The sequence below is a fragment of the Bicyclus anynana genome, chromosome 6, assembly GCF_947172395.1.
Source record: "Bicyclus anynana chromosome 6, ilBicAnyn1.1, whole genome shotgun sequence".
Taxonomy (NCBI): Eukaryota; Metazoa; Arthropoda; class Insecta; order Lepidoptera; family Nymphalidae; genus Bicyclus; species Bicyclus anynana.
Genome location: NC_069088.1, coordinates 11,496,047 through 11,511,500, shown reverse-complemented (window position 1 = coordinate 11,511,500; position 15,454 = coordinate 11,496,047). Strand labels below are relative to the sequence as shown.

The 15,454-nt window shown below is 33.0% G+C and overlaps 1 protein-coding gene and 1 long non-coding RNA gene across 4 annotated transcripts in view; both read left to right on the top strand.

Moving 5' to 3' along the window:
- The window catches only part of LOC112055966 (uncharacterized), a 55,701-nt gene that overhangs the window by 27,329 nt on the left and 12,918 nt on the right, over positions 1-15,454 (top strand). For all 3 annotated transcript variants that reach the window (XM_024096273.2, XM_024096272.2, XM_052882211.1), the window contains exons 6-9: positions 7,681-7,825; positions 8,933-9,159; positions 10,122-10,620; positions 11,162-11,362. In XM_024096273.2, coding sequence (XP_023952041.1) covers positions 7,681-7,825; positions 8,933-9,159; positions 10,122-10,620; positions 11,162-11,362 — 1,072 coding nt within the window. The remainder of the gene's footprint in view (positions 1-7,680; positions 7,826-8,932; positions 9,160-10,121; positions 10,621-11,161; positions 11,363-15,454) is intronic.
- LOC128198198 (uncharacterized) lies at positions 2-7,142 on the top strand. The gene is made up of 2 exons (XR_008250924.1): positions 2-936; positions 1,028-7,142. It is a non-coding gene; the product is annotated as an uncharacterized LOC128198198 (long non-coding RNA).

The following is a 15,454-nucleotide window of genomic DNA, read 5'->3' as shown; positions in this document are numbered from 1 at the left end:
TGGAACCTACCGCCATGCTGTCCAAATGCGCATTAGTGGGGTTCACGCCACCAGCTTAATGATCTTTCTGACGCAGTTAATAGTGCTGTGGTTCTCAACAGAGTGGTCTACGGTTCGATTCCCATCTCGAGTCAGTTTAGGATTTTATATTTTCTAAATTTGCTCAGCTGTCTTCCGTAACTTGATCGGATCCGTTTGACAACAAAATTGTGAGCTTTCAATCGGATCCGATCAAGTTTAGCAATTATTCACCAAGTCTGGTGTTACCATCACTTACATATCGGCCGCAGCTATTTACCAGTTTAATGTTCCGATACGATGCCGCATAAAAACCGTCAAAGGTATGGGTAGAATAAAACATATAAGTACCTGGATATTATATAATACGGTATTGGACAATCTTGGACTGCATCGTCATTTAACAGTAAGTGATATCGCAATTAAGAGCTAACTTGTCATTGAATGAAAATAAATAAAAACAAATTAACCCACCACGCTGTACAAATGCGGATTGGCATCTTTGATATAATATACGAGTAGTTACTCTCAAGCACGCACGATGGTCACCATGATTACATTTAAACTCAAAGTCAAAGTTCATTTATTTCAATTAGGCTTGGTTTATAAGCTCTTTCGAAACGTCAGGATAGTAGATAAATCAGGTTACGAGGATTCCAAACATGTGTTTAATTTATTCATATTAATTAATTATTATTATTGTTAGATTTTTAATTATTTAAATAATTATAAATACATAAGACAACATATAAAAACTCCTTCTTCCAGATAAATGTTTTAATCTGTACTGTTTATTAATGATAATGGTTTTATTCTGAGGTTGGTAGGGTATTGTGATATATACTCTATGTAAAAGAGGCGAACATGCGATTATGTGGCGTGAAGTTTATTTAATTAATGTATTATCCATCTACCAAAGTAACGATTTGTTTAAGAATGAGGAATAAGTTATTTGAAATACAGTTTATACATTCCAGCTTGTGTTATTTTATTCCTTTGCTTTTATCAGAAGTGAGAGTACCTACGAACACGATGTCATTACCTACATTAAAGTCGATCTACAGAAAGAAAATGTAACGGCATTTAAATGAAGTGTGAATTTGGGAAACAGTGGTTTACATTACGAGAAATGCGATAAAAATCATACGTGTGTACAACCAATAAGTATGTATACCACTGACGGCTATGGGACGCACGCCGCACTGGTCCCGGTAAAAGTATTTATGCGATGTCGGTTGTCGATGCTTACAATATCTAACAAGAATGAAGAAACGTAAACGTAACACACTTATACCATGTTGACGATATTTATGAGCAAAACAGTCAAACAGTCCAACAGCACTCATAAGAGGATATTATTTGAAAAACTGCGAGAGAACAGAGAAGAACGTGTAAATTAATAACAAAATACAAAGATGCATGTGTGGTGTTAGCTGCAGAGTTATATGAGATGGAATCCTGTTGGTTTGACGGATGAGAAATACCAATGATGTCTAAATATATTAAACTAGGTGTCTGGTGAGTTTTATTAGTTTGATTAAACAGCCTCATAAATTATTCAGTTGTGACTAATATGAAATAAAATTACAAAGAATAAATAATCACTAGGTGAAACTAAGTATGGTTGATAGGTTGTCAGTTTGTCTGGCTTATTGTCAAAACATTTTTGTTAGATGACTATATCTAGGAAACCAAAATCATTTAAGTGAAAAGTACACACACACACACACACATACACACTGCTCAAGAAATTAACGTATGAAGACAGACCACTCTAGGGTTGTTAGGATGTAGGACACTGGCATAATGTAATATTGAGAAATCTTAATTATAGAACTACATTACATCCGTTGCTGACATGGGACTAAAATGAATTAACTAAAATATTGTTTTTTTTTGTGCCTGTAACTTCAAACTATACATTTGTTATATGTGAGTTTTTATGACTGAATAACATAAAAATTAAAAATATATGAAGTTTTATGTAATGGTTCAAGTATTATTTTAGGCCTTGATGTAGGTACCTGATAACAAGTTTTGAGACAGCTATTACAATATTTTCAGATAGGATTTGCTTAGATATATCATTATGTAGATTACTGTATGTACTTAATATAAATTTTTTTAAATCTTTTAAGAAATTGGATTGATAGATTTCTTGAAAAATAAATTTGTAGTTATGTTTGAAAACCTATTTAACTATTCAAGCATTGACAACATGCCTTCAGCCTATTTAGTATAGAACAGTTATTAACAATCTGCAGCAACACAGTAAATGATTCTTATCCATGAATATTATTATATTCGGCTTATCTACAAGAGTACTAAGAGATATTATGATATTCATCTTAATGAAATCTTATAATTAATTAAATTGGAGATTTTTTTTAGGGTGATATTAAAAAGTTACTTGTGTGACAATTGAGTAATAAATAATTAATTATAATAATATCATTGATCACAAATTGTCTTAGAGCCCAGTCTGTATGGACTTCAAGTAAAGAGACACAGATTGCCATAAATAGGTTGTAAAATATTTGTCTAAGACATATTTTGACAGTTTTGTGGGTGGGTGACGTTGGGCTCTCTTTTCATTAATGGTCATGTGCAGATGTATAGATTCTACATACAAGTAAATTAACCATACTATTGCTGTTGTTTTAGATTCAATCAATCAGTTTATTATTTGCAGATACACTAGTGTATTTAATCCATGTCTCATTTGTTTATTTCTAGCATTTTATTAGATTGCAACATTTTGTATAATTATGAAAATTAGTAATTATTATGGGGTTGTGGTTAGAATTATATATTCGGATGGTTACAATGATATGTGCATAAGGTTTTAACTAGGGTATACTAGTACACTAAAGGTAAAAAAAAAAAAAATTAGAAAATTCCTTGGCCAACATATTAAGTGGTATAGGTTTTGAATATAGATTTGTATTGGGTCCTTAGGTAGTCAGTACATTTGTGCATCTACAAAGTGCACGCCACCGAGTTCTTGGTACCTGCATGCAACTGATGGGTGGTCTGCATCAAGTATGAATCAATATAGAGACTTAAATCATTACATCAGTAAAATAATTAATGGATATAGCCAAAAAAAAAAAAAAAAAAGAAATTTAACAGAATTAAAAAAAAAAGAATATACTAAAATTAATGAATAGGTAAAACCTCTGATAGCAAACTAGAGGTATATAACAAAGGGGGTGGTCTGGTCTAAGACAGGTTTATGCTACTATTATTACAAAAAAGGGGGTAGTCTGAAGATAATTATACAATACATAGTCAAATATCATCTTTTCTTATCTAGTGATAACTACTAGGATTGGATTACATACTAAAATTATTACAATCATAAATCGCAATATTTTCAAGAAGTCTTTATTATCATTAAAAAAAAAAAGCATTTCTTTAAGAGAAAGAGTCTTTTGTCTGAATTAAAGTAAATTGATAGATTAACACATGTTTAACATTTTATTTCATTTTATGTACCGGGTCTAAGGTTCATTCAATTATAGACTGATTTTCTCTTGGATGCTAGGTATGCTAGTTATGTTAAATTAAATTATTTGTCAAACAAGTATGATATTTATCTGAACGATTAAGTGACTGAGCTATGTGATACTGTGTGAAAATATTTGATTACAGATCCGAGATGCATGGATATTGATTGATGAATATGGGATATATGAGATTCTCATGATAATCATTGGGTTGAACACAGCCCTATTCGACAGTTGACCCAAATCACAAAGATGAGAGAAGTTACACTATGTATTGATAACACACGATTTAAATTTAGTATTTTTATTTATGATATGATGATATTATAATTATGTATTATATTGAGAGTTATTAGTTTTGATATCATATATACATATATTTTAAATATTTGCTCACATCCATGATGTTATTCATTAATTATGACTTACTGATGACGATTTGTGTTTTGGTAAAATTTTAATATAAGGATAGATGTATTACACAGGCCGACACGATTTTCGTTGTCCAAGATATAATTATTTTTTTTCTACTGATTTTGTAGTGCTGATTACGAAATCAGACCTAATTTTATCATATCACATCAGATTTTTAGTAAAATTAATATATTCGCTAGTTTTGATTTTTCAGTGAAATTTTCGAGTTTTGGCACTCTTTCTTTGAATTAAGCGACCTCTCATGAGAAATTACTTCAGTTATAACAACGACACACCTATTTGTAACGCGTTTCGTGGAAATAAGCTGTTATAGTGCCTTTGTTAAAAAAAAATATATATATATTTTAGTTAATGGTTTTTTTTGTTGTTGGAAAACGTCTGATAAACATAACGTCTTCTATAAAGTGTCACAATAGTCCAGATATATTTTGTTACATTTGTTGAAACTTTATGATTCTAAGCAAAAACTGAAAAATTTGTGGAAAATATGTATAATAAATATGTAGCTTATTTTGACTTCAAAATACAAATAAAATCGTGGACTCTGCAGTTTGTACTAATCGTGTTGAACAATTAAGGCAGTGGACACTGGACATACAGCAAAAGACAATCTCTACCTTTTGGTACTACCTATGATATAGTGAAAGCAAGACAATCATACAGATATTGTTATTTTTGCTGTATGTTAGAAGCTTTTAAAGTAAAATTTGTTTTCCTTTTTGTAAAAAAAATTGATGTGATAGATTAATTGTGCAGGTATTTTTGTGTTCAAAATACTATAAATTACTGATAATTTTTACTGAAATCAAAACAACGTTCAAAAAGTATTCATTTGTCGGCCGGTGTTATCGATAATATTTTAGATAGTATTATAGTATAGTAGTGTTATGACGACTAATATACCGTTATTTGTTTTGTGAATGATTATGGATATAGTTGTTGTATAATAATTTCTCTATTGATTATTACACAGCAAAATAAAATAAATAAATAAATATAAAAAGATTCCAACGAATTGATAAACTCCTTTTTTTTGAAGTCGTTTAAAAATGTATGTATATGTATTTATATCTGATTTTATATTTTGATTATCTTCTATCACATGTCATCTGGAAGTCTAACACGATCATGAAGTCCTGTAACTATATTAGTTCTGAACTTGATGGTGAGGGGTTCGGTGCAGATGCAACACATCATCTGGAAGTCTAACACGATCACAAAGTCCTGTAACTTTACTAGTTCTTGACTTGGTGGTGAGGGGTTCGGTGCAGATGTCACACATCATCTGGAAGTCTAACACGATCACAAAGTCCTGTAACTTTACTAGTTCTTGACTTGGTGGTGAGGGGTTCGGTGCAGATGTCACACATCATCTGGAAGTCTAACACGATCACAAAGTCCTGTAATTTTACTAGTTCTGGACTTGGTGGTGAGGGGTTCGGTGCAGATGTCACACATCATCTGGAAGTCTAACACGATCACAAAGTCCTGTAACTTTACTAGTTCTGGACTGGGTGGTGAGGGGTTCGGTGCAGATGCCATTAATCGATGATGACGAATTTGACAAATATAAATAATGTTTTGAAATGATGAAAATAGATAAGTTGATTGACAAAAGCTTCACATGAACATTATGTTTATTTATAATATGTATCACTCTTATTCTTATTTAACATTTTTATGATAAAAGTATATAGAAGAAATCAAGAATTTCATTATAGTTTCATTGGATTCTTTTAAATAACTTATGGGATGCTGTGTGATAATTAATTATAAAATTTTATTGTTAACATTGTTCTATTTATAGTTGATATTATAGTAATGTCATAATTTCATGATATTCTTGTGTTGTTTGGGGACAAACTTTTAGTAAGGATGGCCGAATATTAGAAGATAAAGACATTACATTTGTAAATATTACATATCGTCTATGTACTTAATGCTTTAAATTAATCTACTACTCTGTCTAAGTTAATTACAATATTTAATAAGTCTCTGTCTAGAGTAAAGCTCCCTCTTGTCATCTGGAAGCTCAGACAAATATTAGAAGATAAAGACATTACATTTGTAAATATTACATATCGTCTATGTACTTAATGCTTTAAATTAATCTACTACTCTGTCTAAGTTAATTACAATATTTAATAAGTCTCTGTCTAGAGTAAAGCTCCCTCTTGTCATCTGGAAGCTCAGACATACATAAGACCTACCTCGCTAGATGTTGTTTTTCGTCAAAGTACATGATTTACTTGTATGATCTAATGCGATTATAAGAACTGTCTCAGTAGAATCGAGGTTTCATAGTTATAACTTTATATTAACATAACTTTTAGTTTAGTTTAGGAATGACAAAATGACAGACAATTTTGTCATGAATTTGGGTAATTGGACTGAATCTGGAAGTGATTAAAGATTGAATTTATTTCAAATTTGTAAAAACAAGAATTAACATACCAGTTTAACTGAATTTAAGTGTTTGGATTTTTATCAATAGAATCACTATCAAAATCTGTATAGGTCTGTATTCACAATTTGTAAATATTGAATGAGAAATCTGTTAAACTATAATTATATAATTCTTAAAGAATAATTAAATGTATTGTAGGGTGTTTCAACATATTGTTAAATCAAGGTTTAAAATTAGAAAATATCTGTAATGACAAAATTGAATTTTACTACTTGTAAATCAGTGAATTTAGCAAGTAGTAATAATAATAGATTAATTGGGACTCACTTTTGTTATAATTAGAAATTATTGGAGAATTAATGAGTTGTGGTAATAAACATAAATTAAAATTTTAAATACTATGAGACATAGTTCAGTGAATCTTTATAATAATGTAATGTTAGAATTTATTTGTGTTTACAAAGTTTGAGGACAAACTTGTAGTCAGTATGGCCGAATGTTAGATTTTTAATTATTTAAATAATTATAAATACATAAGACAACATATAAAAACTCCTTCTTCCAGATAAATGTTTTAATCTGTACTGTTTATTAATGATAATGGTTTTATTCTGAGGTTGGTAGGGTATTGTGATATATACTCTATGTAAAAGAGGCGAACATGCGATTATGTGGCGTGAAGTTTATTTAATTAATGTATTATCCATCTACCAAAGTAACGATTTGTTTAAGAATGAGGAATAAGTTATTTGAAATACAGTTTATACATTCCAGCTTGTGTTATTTTATTCCTTTGCTTTTATTATATTTATATAAACGCTTTTAAGAGCCAGGCCTCCCTTCTTATAGAAAAGACGGTATGCAGCTTAGACCCACGACATTGCTGTAATACTGATTGATAGACTGGACAGATGTTAATTATAACGACCGGGTCCGACGGCATCATGCTCTCTGAGGCACGGCGGTTACACAAACAACTTCGGGCTGAACATTTTTCAAACAAAAATTTTTCAACAAATTTCTTAGAAGAAAAAACAGCTCAGTATAACATAGCCCGATACAGGATTTGTAGGACCTTGTGATCGGAACTCACAAATAATAATTATTTTCCTGTACAAAAAAAAATTGGCGTTTGGGTTACTACGATAAAAAACACTTGATCACTCAAATCACCAAATTACATTAATTTGTTCTTAGAAGGAGCGAATAAGACTTTGTAGCTATGCTTGTTTTAACCATACGTATGTGTTCTGTTTACTACCTCAAATAAACCAGTATGTATTAGGTATAATTGTTTTCTTTTTGTTAAAGAATCTGTAAAGGACCTGATTGGAAGCCTGGAATTTTCGTTCAGTTCGTGAGAGAAGGCGGCATCGCTCGGGAAGCAGGTTTAAGGCCCGGCGACCAAATTTTATCCTGTAACGGCAGCGACTTTGCAAACATATCATTTAATGAGGTAATTATATATTTTACACACTTATCCCTAAAATTATAAATGCGAATGGGGATGTGACTAGGTATGAATATATTGATTTTTATGATACATTCGGGTAAATAAAGTCAATGTTAACTAATTTATACATAAAAAGCAAAGATTGACTGGATATTTGCAAAATAAATGAGATTATAAGATTTCAAAATCTATTAAAAATCTTTTATCGTAATTAGATGAAAATTCATACAGTTTTAGCTTCCTTACATTAAATGTGACATTTTTTAATAAATGAACTATAAACATAAACGCACGAATAACAAAGATATTAGTAATTTTGTTTGACCGCCCATACAAATCTAAGGATCACTACATTACGTACGACGTCATTAGTTATATTGTATGGCCTATGGGGCTACGTCATTAGTTATATTGTATGTGCTATTTTGTATGGGGCGTTTTTCAGGGATCCGCGGTAGCGCCGCAAATCTGACCCTTTAAATCCCTGTAGCTCCGAAAGTAATGATCGCAGATATCCTGTTCCTTTTACAAAATTGCTTTACTATTAGCGTACTCTTAATTTATATACAATTTAAAAACTGTCATCATCCCTATTGAGATTGGTTGTTTTACGCAATTACTGTAATCAATTAAATACACGTTGGCAAGGTTGAAAGAATGAATAAGTGTAGGTATACATAATATCATCTTCTAACCAATGAATTTCTATATCTAATCGTAATTATGTACGATTCTTCTTCTGCGTAGATATCAAAACATAAATAAAGGTAGGTACTTAATTTACCGAAGAAATGAACTAACCCTGAATCATTTTAGTATTCACTAGATCGATCGCTTTCAGAAAATTATAGCCACTGAACTCGCGTGAGTTCCTAACAGATTCCCAGATTATTATGCGAAACAAAATAAAAAACTAAATTTTGCAGCCATTGATGCTTAAACAATATAGTATATTATAATATTCAATATTAATGTTACATAAGCATTATTTGAAGGGACTCTGATGACTTTATCCTTCGAGAGATACTAAGTTACTATATAACATACCGTCTACATACAACTATGACACCAACAGTTTAAATGATATTTATTATTATCGTTGTTTCCCAGGCTATAACAGTGATGAAAGCCAGTGGGCGGCTCGAGCTCATAGTCCGTGAGGGTGCCGGCACAGAGCTGGTGTCTCCAGAGAGTTCTGGCTACAATAGCTCCGCGTCATCAGCGGCTGGAGAGAGGAGTCCGGCGCCAGCTGCGCCTGTCATCCCTCTCGCTCCCCCGGCAGCGCTGCGACGACGGCTGGCCAGCGTGGCGGAAGAAGCTGCGGATAGAGCAGATAGGTAAAGGTTGACCGAAAAAATCTATTAATTACATTGTCAGGATTCTTTCCTCTGTCTCTGGCTCTGTCGACACATAGGCTAACTATAGTACCACCCTAGCCAAGTGGCACGTCGATTCTCTTTCTGCGATCGCTAACGCTTCGAAAACTAGAGAAAAGTATGAGAATGACAATGACATTTTAAAAAAAAAACAATGACAGATCTTGATCACGTGACCTATCGATAGCAAATGACATTTCCAAGCGTTAGCGATCGTAGAAAGAGAATTAACGTGCCACTTGGCTAGGGGGGCTGGTCTTATAGTTAGCCTATGTGGTTTTGGATCACGAGGTCCACAAGGTTCAAATCCTGGGTCGGGCTAAAATATAAAGTCTGTTAAAAATTCTAAGCCCGGAGTAGGAAGTTGGTGGCTACATCCCTAACGATAAAATGTTTTAATTAATTTAAAATTATGACATGGGTAAATATCTTTTTGGAACAGTTGTATATCTTTAAAATCAGATAGTCCTGCCAGACCTGCTATATATCTTATTCAGATCGGGCTGTGTGGCTGGTTATTTCTCAACTGGCAAAGATGTACGGTCAAGTCTATTTAGCGTACTAAATTAGGAATTTATAACTTTTTTACAGAGTAGATAATCAATATGCATTTGCTTTGGCATTATTTTACATGAAAATGTTTTTAGAGAATGTGTGGAGTGGAAAAGTTGGTGGTGCTACACGCTCGTATGAGAGAACACGGTCCCATCGATCGGTCCTGGTCATTAAACATTATATTTGATAGTGATCGCTAAATAATAAAACATTATCAACCAATATCCAACCCATATTGGATCAGCGTGGTGGACTAAGCTCATTATCCCTACTCCTATAAAAAGGAAGGCCTGGCTATAAACAGCGAGCCGTTATAATAGGCTGATATTGATGACTTATTCCCAAATTCACGATTTACATTGTTTTAGGTTAACTATGAATAGACTGAAAAGACGGACATGGGATAGTTTAGAATTTGACTGGAAAAAGAATGACATTCATAATTTCGACGCACCGTCCGACATAGAACCTGACTACGATAGCCCTAGTATACCAAATAATCCTCATACATACGAAAGTAAATCTAACATTAAATGCAAAACAAAATCAGAAATGGAAACGACTAAAATATCGAGTCCACGAAATAGAACTATAATAAATTTAACAGAAGATGGCGCCACGATACAATGCAGTTATGATAATAATAATACTAGGAAAAATATGTATGCGACAACCCAAACGAACAGAGATAATGAAAAGAAAACTATAGTTGTAGAAGTTCATCATATGAATACGACATCATGTAGTAAATCACATTGTAATTATAACTCACCTCCAAAAAAAGAAGTTGATGATGATTCTACAAGTATATCTAGCTCAGCTACATTATCAAGTGCCATTGCCGAAGAAATAGAAAGAAGAAAATTGGTAAGTAACTAATATGTTATCAAAATTAGCAAGTCTTGTATTTACGTATACACAATTCGCAAAACGGAGATGGATCTGATGATTTGAGTTAATTATATAGTAGATTGATAGACTGGCTAATTTTAGATCCAATCAAATCCAAATATGTGGTTGGTTTCAACATTTTAATTGGCAAAAAGCTACAGAAAAATACTAAATTACAGATAATTACTCGTTGACACACGATATTTAAAAAATGTAAGGTTGTACTCATAAACGTATGTTTATATTTGTGCATCCTACAAAATCATTCGAAAAATGCAGTTCGATATCTAAGTATCTACCTAACAATAGATAAGCAATTATTTATGAAGTAATCTTTGAAGCTACCTTCAATTTAATTCAGTAACATATCCAGCATATTGCAGCAATCATTTAATTATTACATAGAACCGATGCCTTTTACTGAATTAGTGATAATTAGACACTCGATAAACTCTTTGCACTCGACATTAATTACAATAATTAGGTATTTAAACGTGTTTGTTTTTGTGCACCCCAGAATAAGAAATCTTTACCTGAAAAGGAAACCCGTCCAATCCCAATCAAGAAATGCAACGTTTCTAAGGCGATGGACAACGACCAAAAGAAGCATCATGACGCTTTGATGGATGAATTTAAGAAGGTCCACAGAAAAATGTTTGCCAATCTAGAATTAATGAGCCGTGAGGTGAATGACAAAGAAAATCTGCCAGACAATTTGGTAAGTGAAATTGCTTAAATATTTTAAGGTATAGGTAGGTATTGCACTACTTATTGATATTGAGTTTTGTGATACATACTATAAAATCATAAGATTGTCCCCATTAGCGAGACTTATTTCATATTGATGACTGGCACGTTTACTTACCCAGTCGTTAGGGTATGCGGTCTTTGGCCGAGCTGTAAAATTTTCACTTTTTCTTTACAATAACAGGCCGGAGTTAAGTTGTTGATAATGTTACAGCCCCATGCATCACATAAGCAAAGCTTCGATCTCGGTCATCACTATTAATATTTGATAGTACTGTTACAAAGCGAAACATTATCACCCTAAGTCCGCCAATCCCTTTTGGAGTAATGTGTTGGGTCTACGCTCCAAATCACCTCTCCTATAAGAACCTGGTTCCACAGAAAGCTATAAAAATAGATTAACCCGGTAACATAATTTCCGACTACTGTGAAGATGAATAATGAGTATGTGAGGTAAATAATAGTTTAAAATGTGGGAGATAATAGTTTCGTAAGTGAATCCATTCGTTGTTGTTTTCTCCACTTTACCTAGGTAGGTATTTAAGTAAATGCGTCTCGACTTTGATGGTAACAGATTGAAAATTTCATCCATCACCAAATTAGGATCACCATTCTCACTAGATGAAGACAACAATAACAATTATTGTTGAAAAATATGTAAGTTACGGTCACAAATTTACAATGAATTTCTGAATAAAATCAAGTGTGTATTATTCACGCCAATTGTTTTTTTAAATTCTCGCTTTTTAATTTTATTTTTTTCACAAGAGAAAAAGGCAAAGGTATTCTCCGTAAGGGATGTCCCATGTCTTCAAATCTCGCTCTATTCGCAACTCAATAAAAATTAAATAAAAAAATAAACGCATTCCACATTGAATCCATTTTGAAAAAGAAAGAAAGGAGTTACTAAGTTGTGAATACTACTCATATTTTTATATCCAAACTAGCGGACGCCTGCGAATTCGTCCACCCTTAGACCTCTTTAATCCAGCCCACAGTAGTATTGCTTTAAAATTGGAGTAACTTCTCCCGTTTTCCCAACATTTCCCTTTACTGCTCTGCTCCTATTGATCGTAGCGTGATGAAAAGTATACTTTAACCTGCCCAGGAGTATGAAGAATAATTGTATAAATAGTTATTTTGGAAATATATTTAATGTACAGAATTGACCTCTCTACATATTATAAGTAGGTATAGGCTAAAAGCAGATTGGTAATTTCGATTATTTTTTGCTAAACTTTAAAAAAATCAGAGATAGAATAATATTTTCTCAAATATTCATCTATTTTCTTAATTAATGACTTTTTCTAAACAAACTGAATTTTCAACAACTTCTTACGTACCTACCTACTTGAAATAATGAACACAAATAATGCGGTTTTTATAATTTTCTTAATTACTATTATTATGTATACTTTTTGTCAATTCATTACATTACGTTCACTTTAAAAAAAACAAGGAAATTTTCGGAATATTCTCGTACCTACTCGTAGTTGTTTGGTTTCCCTTGACTCTGCTATTTTGTTGGTGTTTGCCGATTTGGTTGAAATCGCGTATTTTATCGGCTGTACTAACTGTATTACGAGGATTTGTAATTCTATACCCAAAGCCCCATTACGGACGTACCTAAACGGCTCTATAATCCAAATAAAAATAGTTGAATGTGTCACTTCGACCTTGCCTTGTCTGCCTATTGTATCTGCTAATGGAATCATTTATCAATCTTCAAAACAATTCAAACCATCCGTACAAAAATTAGTAGCTGTCTTCACTTTGTCTGTAGAATACTCTATACTATATGTATTAAAGTTTTTATGCAGAGTAACTAGTAGGTATATTATGTTAACGCGTTTTTTTTTTATAACTGGAAGTTGGTTTTAATTTTTATCTATAAATCATCATCGTCGTCATCAGGTTATTTTAATGACCTATGAGGCTGAAGAATGAAGCTAGGCGTTCGCCTTTATAGGATTTAAGAAAGTTTGACCAACCGCGTTGGTATAGTGCGGGTTGGCGGACAGTAATAACTTTTGACTCAGGCCGATCACTAGCAGACAATCAGATATGAGATGTACCGACGGCTTTAGATGCTCTCAGAGGTACTGAGTGTAACAATACCAATTGAGAATTTCCTTTAATTTATTGAGAATTTCTGAGAAAGAAAACCCTAAATATGAAAAACCCAAATATACGATCACCCAGGCCATACCAACCTTTTGGATATACACGAAATTCACCAAACAGTTATAGTTAATAACTCTTAAGTCACCTGATTTTGTTCTCACTATTTATTTAGTTATTGCTCATTGATCAAAATTACTAACCAGTGGGTTTGACATTGTGATTTTCGTTAACAATGGGCTTCAAGGAGTACGAATCATGCGGTTGTTATTCATTATCATTATCAACCCATAATCGGCACACTGCACAGCACGAGTCTCCTCTCAAAATGGGTTTTGCCAATAGTCCACCACTCTGGCCCTATGCAGATTGGCAGACTTCACACATGTTGAGAATGAAGAGAAAATTCTCAGGTATGCAGGTTTCCTCACGATGTTTTCCTTCACCGTTTGAGACACGTGATATTTAATTTCTTAAAATGCACACAACTGAAAAGTTGGAGGTGCATGCCCCGGACCGGGTTCGGACCTAGGCCCGCTGTATTCGGAGGCAAAGGTCATATCCACTGGGCTATCACGGATCTACGGTTGTTATTAATTTAATGTTAGTTATATTAGATGGCTAATAGACCATAAATAGTGAATAGGCCACAAGGACCCCGTTTACTCGAGAACCGTAGCCTACATAGGCTAACCCCAGAACCAACAAGGCAGTCAATCGAAGTAGCACTCAAACTCATTCAGTATCTTCTCATATAATGCAAAAGCAATTGATATTTGGCAGTTGTGCGTGTAGTAGGTAGGTACCTAACTCTCTACTAAGGCTTCTATAGCCTTAGTTAGTTGTTATATATAACCTATAGATAGCTCAAGATATTCAGCTTTTATACTACGCCCATTATCGGGTTGGTTATTGCTTTACCACGAACACCTTCTAAAGACAATGGTGTTAGCGCCGCATGAATAGAAACAATAAATATTGCAGCATTTTTATTGTTCTTACTTATTGGAACCAATAAAGCAACCTGAGATTAACAGGCAACTGTACTCATTTATCAGGTAGATACTGTTTGTGTCTGTTATTTATTATTTTTCTTTAATACATTTACTAACCCATTACAGAGTTAGGAATAAAAAAAAAGTCGACGTCAAACTTGTAGTCCGTTCTGAAGTCATGCCGAACTGGTCATAGCCCTTCTGAGATATGTTGTAAACTGCGTAGCCATATGCCTCGTGTTCAAAGTAGACTAAAGAGTTCCAAATAAAAAATTGGTTGCCTGTAAAGTCGGTATACGGGCGAAAGTTTTACGTGACAACGACTTTGAATGGTAAAATAATTTTAATGTGAATATTCATTAGTATAGTAGGAAGAAGGATGAAATAATAGTAACAATTTAAAACATTTATTTATACAAAGAATTATATTTAAAACATTAATTTATACAAAGAATCTCATATTAACAAAATTTTATTCACTCGCTCTCATTGTGAGCGCATAACGTGAGCGGAGCGTAACGCAGTTTCTTGAAGTGTCACCCGGCAAACCAATTTATAAGACGTTGTCACGTCAAAATTTAATCTTAATTCATCATCAGCCTCTTAATGCTCTGTAAGCAGCAAGGTCTAGGAGAGTGGATTCGAAGTTTATTAGCGGATTAGCTATAGGTATAAGGCGTTAAAATGTAACGATTACTATCAGTTATTAATGATACTGATTACTTGACTAGGAAATACCATGCACGAAGTGTAACAACTACAATGTCTCACGGTAATTACTGAGTTTATTCAATGCACCTATGCGGTTCGGGGTTCGAGTCCTGCGTCGGGCTATCCTAACGCAGGACTCGAAACCCGAACCACAGAAAACATATGTACAAGTACCCGAACCGTTTAAGTACTAACTAGGTATATACCTAATATTACATAGGTATATAAAATGTATA